The sequence below is a fragment of the Chenopodium album genome, chromosome 26 (assembly GCF_948465745.1).
Source record: "Chenopodium album chromosome 26, dcCheAlbu1.1, whole genome shotgun sequence".
In the NCBI taxonomy this organism is placed as follows: Eukaryota; Viridiplantae; Streptophyta; class Magnoliopsida; order Caryophyllales; family Amaranthaceae; genus Chenopodium; species Chenopodium album.
In genome coordinates, this window is record NC_137859.1 from 31,889,264 (window position 1) to 31,906,371 (window position 17,108).

Consider the following 17,108-nt stretch of genomic DNA (forward strand, 5'->3'; position numbering starts at 1 on the left):
GCATGACTTCAAACGCCTTGCGCCGCGCTTTTTCAAACACTGGTTTCCTCACTTATCCTAGTTCATGCCCTCTTTCAACTTTAAAAGTTATAAAAGAGGGGGAAAGCACTTTTACCATCATCATGTAGAGAAGTCCCCCACAACTCTTGTTTGAGGGAAGCAGAGACTTCAACAGTGTAAAGATCCATGAGAATCAAGAAGCAATTAGAGAACCAAAGGAGGAGTGGTTATGGAAGATGATGCACAGGGAGGAATCTAATACTCTTACACAACCAATGTTAGGAAGTGCTCAATCATGCACCTCAGTAGTCAAAAGAAAGAAGGGAAAATGACTGGAGCAGGAAGCATTCCACATCATCAAGCTTCCCCCTCTCTGGTAAAGTTCATCTTTTGATCAGCCACACGCCCACACCATCAAAGGTATTGAAAGGAAACAGAGATCTCTGGTCAAAAAGCTAGCTCCATTTCATCCGTATTAAAGAAGAAAAAGATCTTCCCAGCTAGTCAAGATCTTGAAGGATTTAGTTAAAAAGAATGGCCCGTGAACAGAAAGAAAAGGAAGATTGATATTGATCACAGTCCCCCTTATGTTGGTTCCCAGATGATGAAATCCGTCCTCCAGCATACAAATATTGGGGACACTATTAAACCAGCAAAATAGGTTTTTTTTTTTTTTTTGGGGGGGGGGGGGGGGGGGGGGGTGGAGCCATGGAGGAGTAAATCATGACATACGAAATAGGTGATGGAGACTGATCAAATTCTAAGTTGGTCACGATTTAATTACCAACAAACTAATTCACAGAACTCTTTCATTTGATGGTGGAGCACTGAGAATTCATCCAATTCCTAGCTGATACCACAAAGACAACTGAGAAACCTAAATCAATCATGCAGGATATCCTTATCTAAGTAAATAATTTAAACTACTGTCTCACTCCCTCCATCCTAAATAAAAACCCTATTACTCCCAAAATTCAAGTCACAAATTAAAAGCCACATTTCTCATTTGGCTGGGGAATCCACTAACTTCATTTATATATTCCTTCTAATCAACAAAACCCATATAAACCTCTATATTCTCTCTGCTTCTAAAACAATAATAATTTTTACTACCTTTAATAATTCAACTTTAATGCGCCAATACTCCTCTCTTAAAACAGTGTGCCAAGAGAAATGAGGTGTTAATACAAGGACGGAGGGAGTAATGGAGTATTTTATTAATTCCAAGAGAGTTTATAAAGGGAGCCCACCAAGAAATTTTAATACTAGAAATATGAATTCTTTATAACTACTTAATGTTTTGCGCCTGTCAAGAAAAAATATTGTACATTTGGATAATCAATATAATGGTAAAAGTTCACCAATTCCTAGCTGATACCACAAAGACAACTGAGAAACCTAAATCAATCATGCAGGATATCCTTATCTAAGTAAATAATTTAAACTACTGTCTCACTCCCTCCATCCTAAATAAAAACCCTATTACTCCCAAAATTCAAGTCACAAATTAAAAGCCACATTTCTCATTTGGCTGGGGAATCCACTAACTTCATTTATATATTCCTTCTAATCAACAAAACCCATATAAACCTCTATATTCTCTCTGCTTCTAAAACAATAATAATTTTTACTACCTTTAATAATTCAACTTTAATGCGCCAATACTCCTCTCTTAAAACAGTGTGCCAAGAGAAATGAGGTGTTAATACAAGGACGGAGGGAGTAATGGAGTATTTTATTAATTCCAAGAGAGTTTATAAAGGGAGCCCACCAAGAAATTTTAATACTAGAAATATGAATTCTTTATAACTACTTAATGTTTTGCGCCTGTCAAGAAAAAATATTGTACATTTGGATAATCAATATAATGGTAAAAGTTCACCAATGTAATAAAAAACATAGCTCAAAAGTCTTCAATACAAGAGTGAAGAAAATAATTCGCACAATATGAGGATAAAATCAAGCATTACCTGAATAATATTGATTGTTTGCTTGACTGCCCATCCAAAAAGAACTAGAACTTCCAGAAGAAAGAGAGCCAAGCTATGTTTTCTGGATGAAAGTAATACCTGCGGTAAGAATGCACAAGCGAAAACTTAAGCAGATACATATATAAAAATAATAATAAATTAATTAATTATAATGATTGCTGGAGTTTCCAAAATTTCTAATAAATTTCCCTTTTGTCTTGAAAAGGAAAAAAATAGTAGTAGGACAGAAGATTACTCACATCAACCACATCTTCAGTTTGGTTCTTTGCAAGGAGAAAGAGGATTATGTACAGAACCTGTGGATTTATGACATTAGTGACATAAACATTGGAATTGTATCAACTTCTGCATCTGGCACACCAAAACAAAGACTCATTACCTCACATGAAACACAACAATATGCCATAAACATTCTGTTTCCATAATATAATCGGAACAGCCAGCTAGAACTGTCTTTTACATCCTTATGGCTAGTCTTGCCGGTCAAGAAAGTACTGCAGTAAGGAAATAGATGAAATCACCGAATATAGAAAATATTCAAAAAATTATGCTGGGCAGATGGATCAGAAATTCAGAATACCTGTACATTTGGAACCAATGACTTGCTATATCCAAGGCAAGCAGTGATAAGAAAACCAAGCTAGGCCTGCAAACATCCACAAAAATTAGATGCATAATTATGTAACAAGCACAACCAAACATAAATTAGAATGAAAATTAGAACTTACCGATATATTTGAGACAGAATTACTAGCAAACAAGCAGTACTAATCCTGAAATAGTCACATTACAAGATGTAAGTGCAGGAAGCAGCAAAAAAAAAAAAATTCCCAACGATCAATACTGCAATAAATGCTTCACTTCTCAGCAGTATACAATTTAATACATAAATTGTAGTATACACATTTTGAGATGGGACTTGAAAGGGGCAATCAGTTATTCAGCTCACAACATTTCTATAAAAAGTTAACAGGGCAATATTACAATAGAAAAAAGCATGGATAATTGATTTGGAGCGGAACTGGAAGGAATAACTAGCGATGGAGGGAAGGAAATAAGGGACAGACCTGTCTGTCACCATATCCAAAACGGCACCAAATGTTGATACTGGAGAGACAATGAGCATGAAGTCAGAGCAAATTAATGTGGTCCAAATCAACATAACATACCTAATGCTAGAAAATCCTATTATCAATAAGAAATCATCGAAAACCGCCCAACACATAATCTTATCCGCAAGCAACCCTTTTGCTTTTATCTAACATTAAATTAAAGTTATCATAAATAATCAAGACATTCTCTTAAAACACACAAAATGTATAAAAAGAGTTAAAAAGTCATACCTTGATTGAGTTTTCGAGCAAACCATCCATCTATACCATCACATACAAAGCTACAACCAAAGATTCAAACTTTAGCAACTACTCCAAAAACCGACGACACACTCATCATCAATAAGAGCAAATATAGATGAAATTATGTAAATAGTAAGTTAAAATTACCTTATAAAATACAGAATTGAAAAAAGGCCTTTATGAGAAAAGCAAATTGCAAATGCAACACAATTCATTAAAACTCTGATGTACCCTGCATTTACATACATAGAATTAAATTAACAATGCAATTCATTTCCACATAAAAATACAAAAAATTCAATTCAATTAATCTTAGCAAAACTCACCAATTATATTAGGTACATAAAGGTATATCGTCGACATCGTCGGCTTCGATTTGTCGGCCATTTCCGTAATACTGTATGATCTACAAAAGATTACAACTATCAATTCTCAAACCTGTATACATTCAGTAACCTAGGTCAACCATCATTTCATATTATTCCCCAAATTGATTTTGAAAAAACAATACTAGTACAATTAGGTTTCGGATCTAACCAAAATTCGAAAGAAAGCAGAATCAAATGTTCGTATTAAAATTTGAAGATGAAGCGTTTAGATCTGGTGGAGAAAATATGATTTCTTTGAAGGGAGAAGATGATGGAGAAACCGGAGAGAGGCGGAGAAGCTGGCGAATACGGCGGAGATGCTGGCGAACGCCGCCGACGAGGAGAGAGACGCCGTCGACGGAGAAGCGGGGGAATCGCCGGCGTTAGGAGGAAGGGGTGGTGATGGTGGTGGTGGGGGTGAGTGTGTGAGTACGCTGAGAAGTAGTTATGGGAAATGCAGAGGAGTTATTAGCCGAGATAGGGATAAATTAGGGATTTGCCGGGTGTTCTCGTTAAGAATTTTGCCACATTTTAAAAAAAAAAAAAAAAAAAGTTCAACAATTACTCCCTCTGTTTTTTAAAAATTGATATACTCATTAAGAGTTGTTCTCATTGATTGAACAAAATTTAACTTAACTTAACTTATTGGAGCTGAACTGAACTTAACTGAACTGAATATTTTATGAGCGAATGAAATTATGGCCCTGTTTGGGAGAAAGCTAAAAGCTGATTGAGTTAGCTGATTTTGACTAGCTGATTTTATTAATTGATTTGACTAACTTATTGTATTAACTGATGTTATAAAAGCGTTTGGTAAATAGGTGATAGCTTAAAGGTGATTGAGTATGTGAAATGACCAATAAGCTAAGTGTGGGGTAGGTAGTTTAGATAGATTTTAAATTAAATGAGGTTATAAGTGTCATTTCACAATAATTAATGAATAAGCTAATTACAAAAGCTCCTAAAATGAGTTTTTTCAAAAAGAGTTTATTTAGTGGAATAAGCTCTTTCAATAAGCTTACTACCAAACACTTGTAATAGCTTGTTTGACTAGTCAATCAGCTAAACTTAGTCAAATAAGCTAATATACCCCCAATAAGGTTTCTCTCAAACATAGCCTATGATAAGAACTGAGCTGAACTGAACTAAACTGATTGGAGCTGAACTGAACTGAAAATAAGCCGAAGACAACAGGCTCTAATAGTTTTGTTCTCTTGTGTGTGGCCGCTTGTAAAAAAAAATAGAGCAACCCTGATATGGAGTATCACCGATCAAGTAACCTAGTAATGCTGAATGAGTAACTCTATAATAATAATGAGGTAGTCTCTATAACACTTACCAAATAATCTCTATAATGCTAACAAGGTAACTATCATGAGTCATAATGACTGAGTATATTATGTGGCCAGATAAATACTATAAGAACATGTTTATACTTAAAGAGTTACAGGCAAAACATCCAGGTGCACATAGAGTGATATAGGTGAGTGTACCCGAAAATGGTATTTTGCTCATATTAAACTTTTAGAACCAAATGAAGTCGATTACTCTAAAATAATGGCCATGTTTGGTGAATGGCTTTTTGGTTAGCTTTTGGCTTTTTTATGTGGTCAAACATTCAAAAAATGTGTTTGGTAATTGGCTTTTTAGCCATTGAAAAAGCTAGCTTTTAAGCCAAAATGAAAAATCTGCTTTGAGTAGCTTTTTTTGTTGGCTTTTGGCTTGTTTGCCCACAAATTATCTAATAAACAGTCAACAACCAACAATTAATTTACCAAACACTTTTATAAACAGCCAGCTTAAACAGCCAATTTCAAAAGCCATTATAAATAGCCAAACATACCTACTGGTCAAACAAGCCAAGTGAACCAGCCAACAGCCAACCGGTAATAGCCACTTGCCAAACAAGGCCAATATGTTTTAAAATGTAATCAATCCGAATTGACTCTAAAAATTCATTTGTAATCAATCAAATCCAAAGTTGACTAATATATACTTAACTCGACAACGATTTAATCTTGGGGTATACATGGAAATGTATTACACGCGTAGAATACATGTAGAGATAGAGTCTTATTAGGGAGGTAAACGTAACCGAATTAGGAAATTAGATGGACTAATTATTTTGATATGGGCGAATAAGAATGTAAAGCAACTAAAAAGTCAGATGGGACTTTAGCTTTTCCATCAACAAAGAATCAAATAAAGAGAATTTCACGTTTATTTATTTGGAATTTGGCAGAAGAGAAAAGAGACCTGAACTGTAAGGCCCTAAGAACAGCTTTAATTTATAGTTAAGCATTGATTCATTCATTATTAAGCAAATAAGGATAATAAATTAATAATAGTCTAAATTGGAAGCAAACCAATATGACAAAGAAAGGATTATTCTCGTTGTCTCGTTGAGCATCATCAAAAGTTTAATGACTATACTAATCACATCCTTTCTACTTCTCTATTTTCTTTAACTTGCAACTTAAGTTTATGGCCGCATTTTGAGGATGTGTCTATGTTTGGGCTAAGTCCATTGTCCTAAACCCAATGCCCTGAAATTACGAAAATACCCTCCGTGACCCAGCCCATCATAAATGGTTGCAAAGTACAGATTTACCCTTAATCTGTCAAATTAAGTACAACTCATGCCACCTGAAAGTACAACTATAAATAGCTCTCCAATCATTAATGGGGGGGACTTTTCACTCTATCTCTCTAATTACTCTTTCTCTCACTACTTTCTCTCTCTAAAAAGAACTTTCGCTGACTTTAGCATCGGAGGGGCGTTCCCGGGTTACACCCCCGGGGCAGCTAACCCTCTCTGTTTTGCAGGCCTAGCTCTCGGACAGCAAAGCATAGCTGAGGGAAATCCGGATATTCATTGAGCCAAGCTCTAGGACATCTTGATCTCATTACCCGAACTCCCAGGAGCATTCTCTGTTTTCCAGAAACAGGTGGCGCCGTCTGTGGGGATAACTAACAAAAAGTCATGGTGAACACTAGGCGTCCCTGCAGTATATATCAAGATGCTACTAGACAAGCTCCGACTCTCTAGGCTAGGCATGCTCATATAGTCGAGAAGATGCCCCAAGCTGGCAGCGACCCCGTTGGGGAGGTGAATAGCCCCCATGTGGTCACCCGCCGAGACTTGGATCAGTTGGCAGCCTAGATCAACAAAAACATTGAGGAAAGCCTAGGGGCACTTGTCAACCCAGGCGGGGGGCAAGGTAGAATGGGGAACGCCCCAACAGCTTAACCTTCAGCCTCGCATATCCTAGCTCCATCAAGCCTCCTCCTAGCCTGCCTGGCTACCCCCTCGGCCTGCCAGCATTCCCCCTCAGCATGCCTAGCCGAGGACCATGCTTCTATCAACCCCTTTGGCATGCCTAGTCGAGGGCTATGCTTCCTTCAACACCTTGGCATGCCTAGCCGGGGGCTATGCATCTATCAACCTCCTCGGCATGCCTAGCCGGGGGCTATGCCTTTATCATCTCCTCGGCATGCCTTGCCGAGGACCATGCTTCTATCAACCCCTTCGGTATGCCTAGTAGAGGGCTATGCCTCTATCAACCGCCTCGGCATACCTAGCCGAAGGCTATGCCTCTATCATCTCCTCGGCATGCTTAGCTAAGGACCATGCCTCTATCAGCCCCTCGACATGCCTAACCGAGGGCTATGCCTCAATCAACCCCTTGACATGCCTAGCTGAGGGCTATGCTAAGATGAAAACACCCCTCTTCAACATGAACTTTACAAGATCAAGGAGGTCATTCACTCGAGGGTGTAATACCCCTACTATTTTATTACTCTATCTATATATTTTATACTTCCTAATTATAAGTTTCGGGACGAAACTTGTTTTAAGGAGGGTAGATTGTAATACCCGAATATTTTATGATTTTATATATAGTTTATTTTTATTTATTAAAAAACTTTCCTAATCTCATATTTTTATTTTAAAGTTCGGAAAGGTTTAAACCCTAGATTAAATTAAATATGACTCTTTATTTTTAAGCATATATAAACTATTTTAACCCTACTAATATTTGTGCAGCCGTGACTCTTATTAAAACTTTATCTTTGCAATTGCTTTCACAGACCTCTTTGTTTCACGCACAACACCTCAAATCGTGGGGATTAAAGTTCTTTTGATGACTTCTGACTTCTTTATTTCGTTTTATATGCAAGTGCATTAGCAAAACTTGAAAAGCAGTATGTGTATGCAGAGAATATTGTTCATGCAATCATGCGTGACCTTAGTTTCATTATTGATAAATCTTGGAGTATTATTTTTCGGAAGGTAATCACACTCGTCATCTTGGAGCTGTTTGGTTATTGATTATTGTTTGTATTGATTGTACTTTGTATTATTGTGTACAAATTTTATGAATTGTTATTTGTTTGACCCAGATTTATATATATGTGATTAATGTATTGTATTATAAAATTTAATTGTTGTATTGATTGATCGTGTTATTTTTCTAGGGTTTTTAATGTTGTTAATCTAGGGAGTATTGTTTTCTTGAGGTTTTAGGGTTACTCATGAAAATTATTATATTAGGGTTGAGATTTGATTATATTTGGGTTATTAGTATTATTTTCCCAAAGAGTTGAGATATTTTTGAATCGAATTTTTATGTTATTTGGGAATATGTGCCATTATTGAGATGTAATCTATTAGTTTGTGAATGATTATTTGATCGATATATGAGATCAAAAGGTTGAGAATGATTATTTTGTTCTTGGTTTGAGGCTCGGCGTTATATACCTTAGTCCTTGGCATGTTGGTAAAAGGATGATAATCATGGGTTAAGAATGAGATACAATCTTTATAATTTATTTTTCTATGGTCCCCTACAGTGGGAATTGGCCCGTATGTAGTCTGGTTTAAGGTGTTTTCTGGTCATTGAGAGTATTCAAGTTTTTATACTTGTTGGTTTGTTATTCGAATTACCCATGTCCAAGGCTAGGTATAAAACAAAGAGCGTGGCACACTTATTGGTTAGAGGAGTTAATTGAGCAGAGTATCATATTATTTTGAGGTTGGATTTTGTCAAGGTTAGTTATGTGAAGTGTCGTATTTAGTTTGATATTTTGGTGAATGTAGTTTCAAACTACATTGTCAGGGAGCTAATTATATTATTAAATATTATATCATTTCATTATATATTTGATATGTGGTGATTACTCAGCTTTTTGCTGACGTGTGTGGGTTTGTTTGTTTTGTTGTGCTATTTGTGTTTGCGGCCATGTCTTTTTCTTATGGTGGCCCTGCGACGATCTATTTTGGAATTTGTCCTTAATGGTGAGCAGTCAAGATTTTCTAAGCAGGTTAAGCAGGTGATCGTAGCTAAAGGAGCTCAAGTGTTTCGAGTAGTATGCTATAATGAGTTTGTAAAGTTGTATAAATAGCTCACTTAGATTTATTGGGTTGTATTATTGGGATTTTGTAAGCCTTAACACTTGACAGGTTGTCAAGTGTGGCGGTAATACCTCTGATTTAGGTGTACACTTCCGCAATTTTATTTAAAGGTTGTTTATTTTCCTTTATTTATTGTTTATTATTAGCTAGTAAATCGGGGGTGTTACAGAGGGTCTTTCAACCACAAGTTCCAAATAGCAGGGTCATCAACTATCCTTCCCCATCTATCATGAAAATCTACAAGGTGGAGCCTGCAACCAATATGCTTGGAATGCGGACTTAAGACGTTGTTGTGTCTGAGCAACTTCTCAAATGAAATTGAAGCCCTAGGGGCAATAAGAGTTTATACTAGAAAATATTTCTTTTAATAGCGCATCATTTTCATTTTTCGGGTTGGTTATCTACATTGCTGCCTAAAGCTCAAAAATCTCGGGAATTCATTATCTTCTCAAAAAGCACTGGGCCTTCCTTCGTACAAGACACCCCGAGTCGCTAACTAAAGTTATCAATAACAAGTTTGTTCCAATGTTTGGGGCAAGATGCTAGCCTATACTCAATGTTTGAGATAGTGTCCTGACGAATCGCTAAAATAACAAAAGGCTCGTTTAGCCCTCGGCCTATCCCAAAAGTTGGGATAGCGTACCCCTCATATATTTATAACTTGGGGCTCGTTTAGCCCTCGGCCTATCCTAAAAGTTGGAATAGCCTACCTCTCATACATATATAACAAGGGGCTCGTTTTAGCCCTCAACCTATCTCAAGATTTGGGATAACGTATTTCTCCTCAGCCTATCCCAAAAGTTGGGATAGCGTACCCCTCATATATTTATAACTTGGGGCTCGTTTAGCCCTCGGCCTACCCTAAAAGTTGGGATAGCCTACCTGTCATTAGGGGTGTTCAAATCCGGGTACCCGGATTTTCGGGTACCCGAAAACCTGGGTACCCGGATCCTCGGGTAGTTTGAAAGTCGGCCCATGTCCCGACCCGAGAAAACCGGGTACCCGGGATTCGGGTACCCGAATTTCTCGGGTCGGGTCATGGGTACCCGGATTTAATATGACAATATTTGCCCAAAATGTGAAATAAACAATATAAAATCTATTACCCAAAGTTCACACTATTATTAGAAGAAGTTAAGTACATATACACAATTAGAAGAAGTTAATACTACTAAAATATAAAAATAGATCTTTATTAGAGATTTAATAAAAAAAAAATCGTTATTACTCCACTGATTTTACATCATCATCAACAATTATCATGAAAATCATCAATTCATCATCCACTAGACCACCATCTTCCTACCTCTTTGTCTTGCAGCAAAGTTAATTACAAATTTGCAACTACAAAGGCACGAATCACGATTCTTGCCCAAAAATTGAAAACCCACAATCAACCACAACCTTTCCTTGATTAAACTCAGAAAATGAAGACACCAACCTCCTCCATAATTCGAACAAAAATATACTCAAAATGTATATAAATATCGATCCACGAGATCTACTGAAAAATAAAAGGCATAAATATTGTATTATAAATAAGGTAGAGAGATATCATTGGAAAATAAAAGATGAATATATATGGAGAATTGGAGATTAGAGATTTAGAGGAAAACTAGTGTAAGAGAGAGATAGAGATGGAGATTTAGAGGAAAAAAACCAAAGAATGACAGAAGAGAGGAAACGGCTGCTTGCTACAAGAGAAGGTGAAATATGAAAAGACACTAATTAACCCTAACAAGTAAAAACACCTACTGAAGATTCCAAAATAAAGAAAAAAAATAAAAAACACCCTTAACGGGTATTTCGGGTACCCGAGAGCATCACAGCTCGGCCCATGACCCGACCCGAAAAGAACACATATTCTCGGGCCGGGTACCCGACCCGAAAAATGAGATTCTTTTTGGAAAAATACCCGACTATTTTCTCCGGGTCAGCGGGTCGGGACACTCGGGTCGGGTATTTTTTGAACACCCCTACCTGTCATACATATGTAACAAGGGGCTTGTTTAGCCCTCAACCTAGCCCTCAACCTATCTCAAGATTTGGGATAACGTACTTCTCCTCAGCCTATCCCAAAAGTTGGGATGAACTACCTCTCATACATCTATAACAAGGGTCTCGTTTTGCCCCCACCCTATCTCAAGGTTCGGGAGAGCGTACCTCACTTATAACAATAACACAGGGCTCGTTTAGCCTTAAGCCTATCCCTATGATTGGAATAGCATACCTCTCATCTATTTTCATTAAGAGGCTTACGTCGGGCGGAAGATCTCTTCAGTGCAAGTCAAGCACACCCCGAGGACTAGCCTCTACAGTATCAACAAAATTCAAAAGTTAGAAATAATCATCAAGCCAAGCCGATAAAACATTCAGCATAAGAAAAATCTCATGGGTTTGTGATAAACTCAAAAGCTAGGCATACCCTAAGCTCTCAGCTTCGCTATCTTAGGCTCAGCTATTGGATTATCTATGTCGCCCCTCAATCTTGGGTCATTTTTAGCAAGATAATGCATACCGAACTCTCATCCAATTGGCCTAGCTCGAGCATGCTCTTGGTATTTAAAACAAGGCCCTTGACCTACAGTGGCCTTGGCCCTCAACATCTCAAATCAAGCCCTCAGCATCTCTCAACATAAAAGAGGCCCTCATCTTAGCCTCCCTCACCTCGGCCTATTCAGTCATTCTCTCAGCTTAGCCTCCCTTCGCTTGGCCTATTTAGTCATTCTCTAAGCTTGGCCTCCCTTTGCTCGGCGTATTGAGTTACTCTCTCAGCTTGGCCTCCGTCACCTCGGCCTATTCAGTCATTCTCTCAGCTTAGCCTCCCTCCGCTTGGCCTATTTAGTCATTCTTTAAGCTTGGCCTCCCTTCGCTCGGCGTATTGAGTTACTCTCTCAGCTTGGCCTCCCTTCGCTCGGCGTATTGAGTTACTCTCTCAGCTTGGCCTCCCTCCACTCGGCATGTTCAATCACTCTCGATCTCAGCCTCCCTCCGCCCCAGGGTATTTAGCTTCTTGGCTTTTATTTCTCAAGATACCTCCGCTTAGGGGTATAAACTATAAAGCACATGGTTTATTTATTAAGGTACCTCTACCTAGGGGTATAAAGGACTTGGTTTTATTTCCAAATGTACCTCAATATGGGGTATAAAATACTTGGTTTATTTCTCAAGATATCTCCGCCTAGGGGTATAAAATACTTGGTTTTTTTTTCTCAAAGTACCTCCACCTGGGGGTATAAGTCACTTGGTTTATCCTCAAATTAAAGTACCTCCACCCGAGGTATTAAGTTCTTGGGTTTTATTCACAAAGTATTCCCCCCAGGGTATATAGTTCTTGGATTTATTCTCAAAATACATCCGCCCAAGGTATTAAGTTTTTGGGTTTTAATCACAAGTGACCTTCGCCCAATATATAAAGTTCTTGGGTTTTTTCTCAAAGTGCCTCCGCCTGGGGTGTAAAAGCTCTCGGCCCTCACATTCTCTCACCTTTCTAGCGTTAACGGCTCTATTTCTCACGCTTCACTTCTCAGCCCACATTTTTCTCTAGCTAATTCTCTCAGCATGCCTGAAGCCCTCAACAAGCCTCCAGCAAAAGCCAAGCTCTCAGCACCATTCACTATTAACCCCTAGGCCCTCAGCATGTGCTTTAACTCATTAAAATTCCCACCGTCTTAACTAAGCTCAAGAAAGCCCAAGTTCTCGGCAGCATATCTCTCGGCCAGTGAAACTATCTTAGTAACTCACTCTCTCGGCCCATCAAGTTTCACAAAAAAAATAAAAGGCTTAAGGGTCAAGGCCCAGAGCTAGGGGTAGCATATCAACCCCCTCGGCATGCGGATGGCACCCCGGGGTAAAATTCTAAATCCCCTCGGCTTGTGGCTAGCTCTCTTACCCCCCGGGTTACCTTCCTCACCCCGGGGTAGCATACCTCACTCTTCCTCTCATTTACTCCTCCCTCGCCTAGGGGTAACAATTAAACTACCTTAACACCCCGGAGAGCATGCCCTCTTCTCACTCTCACTCAATACTCCCTCACCCCGGGGTATAGCTTCCTCACCCCGGGGTATAGCTCTCCCTCTCGCTTAATACTCCCTCACCCCGAGGTATAGCTCCCTCACCCCGGGGTATAGCTCTCCCTCTCACTCAATACTCCCTCACCCCGGGGTATAGCTCTCCCTCTCACTCAATACTCCCTCACCCCGGGGTATAGCTCTCCCTCTCACTCAATGCTCCCTCACCCCGGGGTAGCACACTCAATATTGCCTCACCCCGGGGTATCACCCAGCTAAGCCGAAGTAAAACCCGAGAAACCTCTCCTTGCCTCAAATTGGGTAGTTTTATGCTCACAAGAACTAAAAATTCCTAAGTAAACCCCGAAAAACCCTCGGCTTGCGTCTTTCAGACAACCCAAAACTACCAGCAACCCCTCGGTATTCTCAATTTATTTTACAAATAAAAAATGGATTGATTTCCTTAGAAATCCGAGAGCTCAACTGAGCCTAACACAATAACCAAATGCTTTCTCGGTGGGCCCTCGGTGGGATATGCATACGGTTTTCCTTGGAAGCAAAAATCCAAAGTCTGATCTCTAATAATTTGCAAGTGGTTAGTCAAGGGTGAGGGGCCCATATGAAGACCAAAAGAAATGTTACTCAGGTAGAATTCGGATAAATGGGCTCAATGTTCCTTAGGCCCAAGCTAATTAAGCCGAAGATCAAGACGAGTCATGCTCTTAGCTAGGCATGAAACTTACCTAAGGCTTACCTCTTTGAAGATTATCAAGATTTGTCATGCTTTCAGTCATCATCTATTATCAATCCTATCTCTCGGACTATTTTACAACAAGTTAGCTCTTGCAATTAAAGTATTTCCAATGCATTGCTTGGGGCTGGTCTTCACCCTTGCAAGTCGCTTTGGGGCTCTTTTTAGCCCCCGGGAACACTTGGGGCTCATTTTAGCCCTCGAGTACGCCTAAAAAGTCATTTCGACTGATATGACAACTTCAATTATGCTCATTTCGCGTGACATCCGAACTTCATGCGATCTCGTTCCCACATCACGCGTGGGGCAAAATGTTTGGGCTAAGTCCATTGTCCTAAGCCCAATGCCCTGAAATTACGAAAATACCCTCCGTGACCTAGCCCATCATAAATGGTTGCAAAGTACAGATTTACCCTTAATCTGTCAAATTAAGTACAACTCATGCCACCTGAAAGTGCAACTATAAATAGCTGTCCAATCATTAATGGGGGGGACTTTTCACACTCTCTCTAATTACTCTTTCTCTCACTACTTTCTCTCTCTAAAAAGAAATTTTGCTGACTTTAGCATCGGAGGGACGTTCCCGGGTAACACCCCCGGGGCAGCCAACCCTCTCTGTTTTGCAGGCCTAGCTCTCGGACAGCAAGGCATAGCTGAGGAAAATCCGGATATTCATTGAGCCAAGCTCTAGGACATCTTGATCTCATTATCCGAACTCCCAGGAGCATTCTCTGTTTTCCAGAAACAGTCTACATAGTGTATATGGACAAAAATCATACTCCCTTGGTCCTTTTTTATTTGTCTTAATAAAAATACTTCATACTAGTAATGTAAATAGGGAGCACTATTTTATTCTCACAAAAATGCTTTTAGTCCCACCACTTTTCTCTCTTATCAACTCCAATCAAACTTAATTTATGAAATATTTCTATGGGGCAAACAATTGGGAACAAAGGGAGTAACAAGTAATAAAACCGTTGATTTTGCCTTCTAAATAGAGATGTCAGCGGGGCGGGGCGGTGCGGATGCTGGCCTTCCCCTTCCCATCCTCATCCCCATCCCCACCTATCATTTTCATTCTTATCCCCATCCCTGTAGGATCCAAAATTCACCCTCATTACCACCTCAGTGGGTACAATTTCAAAACCATCCCCGCCCGACGCCTCACATGAATATTCATCTTCACCTAATCCCTCACTCAAGACCTGCCTAATCCCCGCCTCCCAAATACACAACCCTACATAATTAGTATAGATTACAAAAAAAAAAAAAAAAAGTTCATATTACACACATTGTTGTTTATAATTTTATTTTTTAAAATATATAAATGTGGTATGGGGTGAGGATGGGGCAAGTACAAAGTGGGGCGAGTGGAGTAGAGCGGAGCGGGGCGGGGATGAGGTGACTACATCCTAAAAGCCACCCCCGCCTCATCATCCACGGCGGTTATGATTTTTATCTCCATACTCGCCCCACCCCGCCAAACCGAGACTCATCCCCGCCATATTGACATCCCTTTTTCAAATTATGTGGAGCTTTTCAATCACGAAAGCTGACACAACAATGCTTGTTACATTTTTTTAATAAAAAAATCTCCACTCTTTGCACAAGAGTCGAGTAAGAGCATCCTTCTTGACAAGAGTCATTTCCTTTTAGCTAAGAGGATCCTTCTCATCTTCTTGCACATTCACGAGGATTCTTAAAATATCCAATAAATGCTTGTTACATTTTTTTAATAAAAAAATCTCCACTCTTTGCACAAGAGTCGAGTAAGAGCATCCTTCTTGACAGGAGTCATTTCCTTTTAGCTATAAGAGGATCCTTCTCATCTTCTTGCACATTCACAAGGATTCTTAAAATATCCAATAAATGCTTGTTACATTTTTTTAATAAAAAAATCTCCACTCTTTGCACAAGAGTCGAGTAAGAGCATCCTTCTTGACAGGAGTCATTTCCTTTTAGCTATAAGAGGATCCTTCTCATCTTCTTGCACATTCACGAGGATTCTTAAAATATCCAATAAGTGAGTTAAAAGGATAGACAAACCTTATAGATGCCGGTGCTCTAACCCTCCCAAATGATAATTGGTTGAGAATGCTCAAAATACTACAATTTGGGGTTAGCGGGAATGGAAAATAATAAAGTACAGTGGCCCACATCTTTTACTTAATTTAGGGCTTGTTTGGCATCATTTTTGGTTTTCAGTTTCCTGTTTTTTTGAAAACTAAAAACCAAAAACAGGAAATAAGAAAAAGGTGTTTTCACTTTTTTGTTGTCAGTTTTCAAAATTATCATGATTTTAATAAGTCTAAATATTTTTTGATCCATTATGTAACATATGTAATATACTTTTAAAAAACAAAAAACCAAAAAACAGAAAACCACAGCGATGCCAAACGAATCCTTAGAGATTTGATTCGTTACTTGGTTAATTTGCGACAAGGAAAACTTTGCAAAAATACTCTTGCACAAAAAGTCCTACTTATGCTTTAGCCAAACATATGAAATTTGGTGGGATTTTTTTACTGTAGCCATTTAAGAAAATTCATTTGTTTCTCGTATACTTTTTTTTTTGTATGCATGCATGCATTACATATTTAAGCTCATCAATAATAATTTGGAGCCAATTATTTATGCTCACCTTACACCATCATCACTCAGAGTATAAAAATTTATACCACCCCTCTCTCTCTCTACCACTTTCTCAGTCCTCCACATCATCTATACCACAATACAATATACTTTCTCCAAAAATCACCCCACCCATGGTATTAAAAAAGTTTACCAACACACTTTCTCTCTCCTATATGTATGAATTATACACTTAATTATATTATAATCATATTTTGTTTTATGTTGAAAATAACTAATTACTATTTATAAAGTTAATTAAATAAAAATAAACAATTTAGATAGAAAAAAGTGAATTTAAAAAATATTTAAAACTATATCAATATGGGTGTCTATGTGTATGTCTTGAAAAATTATGAACAATGGTAATTTTCTCATAATTTTTGACTTTATAATTTTTTCTTAAAATGCAATTGAAAAAAAATAAATAAAAGATGTATGACAACCAGGCCACATGGCGTGACCTGGTTGGTTCATATTTCACGTGGAACGAAACAAAAGTTTACCATGGGATGGTGATGGTATAGTTTTATGCCACCAAAGTGGTAAAAATTTGCAACTTTTAAATGAATATTTACACCGTGGT

The 17,108-nt window shown here is 38.4% G+C and overlaps 1 protein-coding gene across 2 annotated transcripts in view; it reads right to left on the minus strand.

The window, feature by feature from the left end:
• Positions 1-4,202, minus strand: part of LOC145617179 (putative CDP-diacylglycerol--inositol 3-phosphatidyltransferase 2) — a 5,798-nt gene extending 1,596 nt beyond the window's left edge. Inside the window, exons 1-10 of one of the 2 annotated variants that reach the window (XM_081671862.1) lie at positions 3,884-4,202; positions 3,673-3,752; positions 3,494-3,578; positions 3,335-3,384; positions 3,059-3,098; positions 2,720-2,764; positions 2,572-2,637; positions 2,371-2,485; positions 2,231-2,287; positions 1,971-2,069 (exon numbers count right to left, since the gene is read on the minus strand). In XM_081671862.1, the coding sequence (XP_081527988.1) occupies positions 1,971-2,069; positions 2,231-2,287; positions 2,371-2,485; positions 2,572-2,637; positions 2,720-2,764; positions 3,059-3,098; positions 3,335-3,384; positions 3,494-3,578; positions 3,673-3,733 (618 nt within the window). In that variant the 5' untranslated portion in view covers positions 3,734-3,752; positions 3,884-4,202. Of the gene's footprint in view, positions 1-1,970; positions 2,070-2,230; positions 2,288-2,370; positions 2,486-2,571; positions 2,638-2,719; positions 2,765-3,058; positions 3,099-3,334; positions 3,385-3,493; positions 3,579-3,672; positions 3,785-3,883 lie in introns of both variants that reach the window. The other variant, XM_081671863.1, reaches the window with a different exon arrangement.
• Between the last annotated feature and the right edge of the window lie 12,906 nt (positions 4,203-17,108).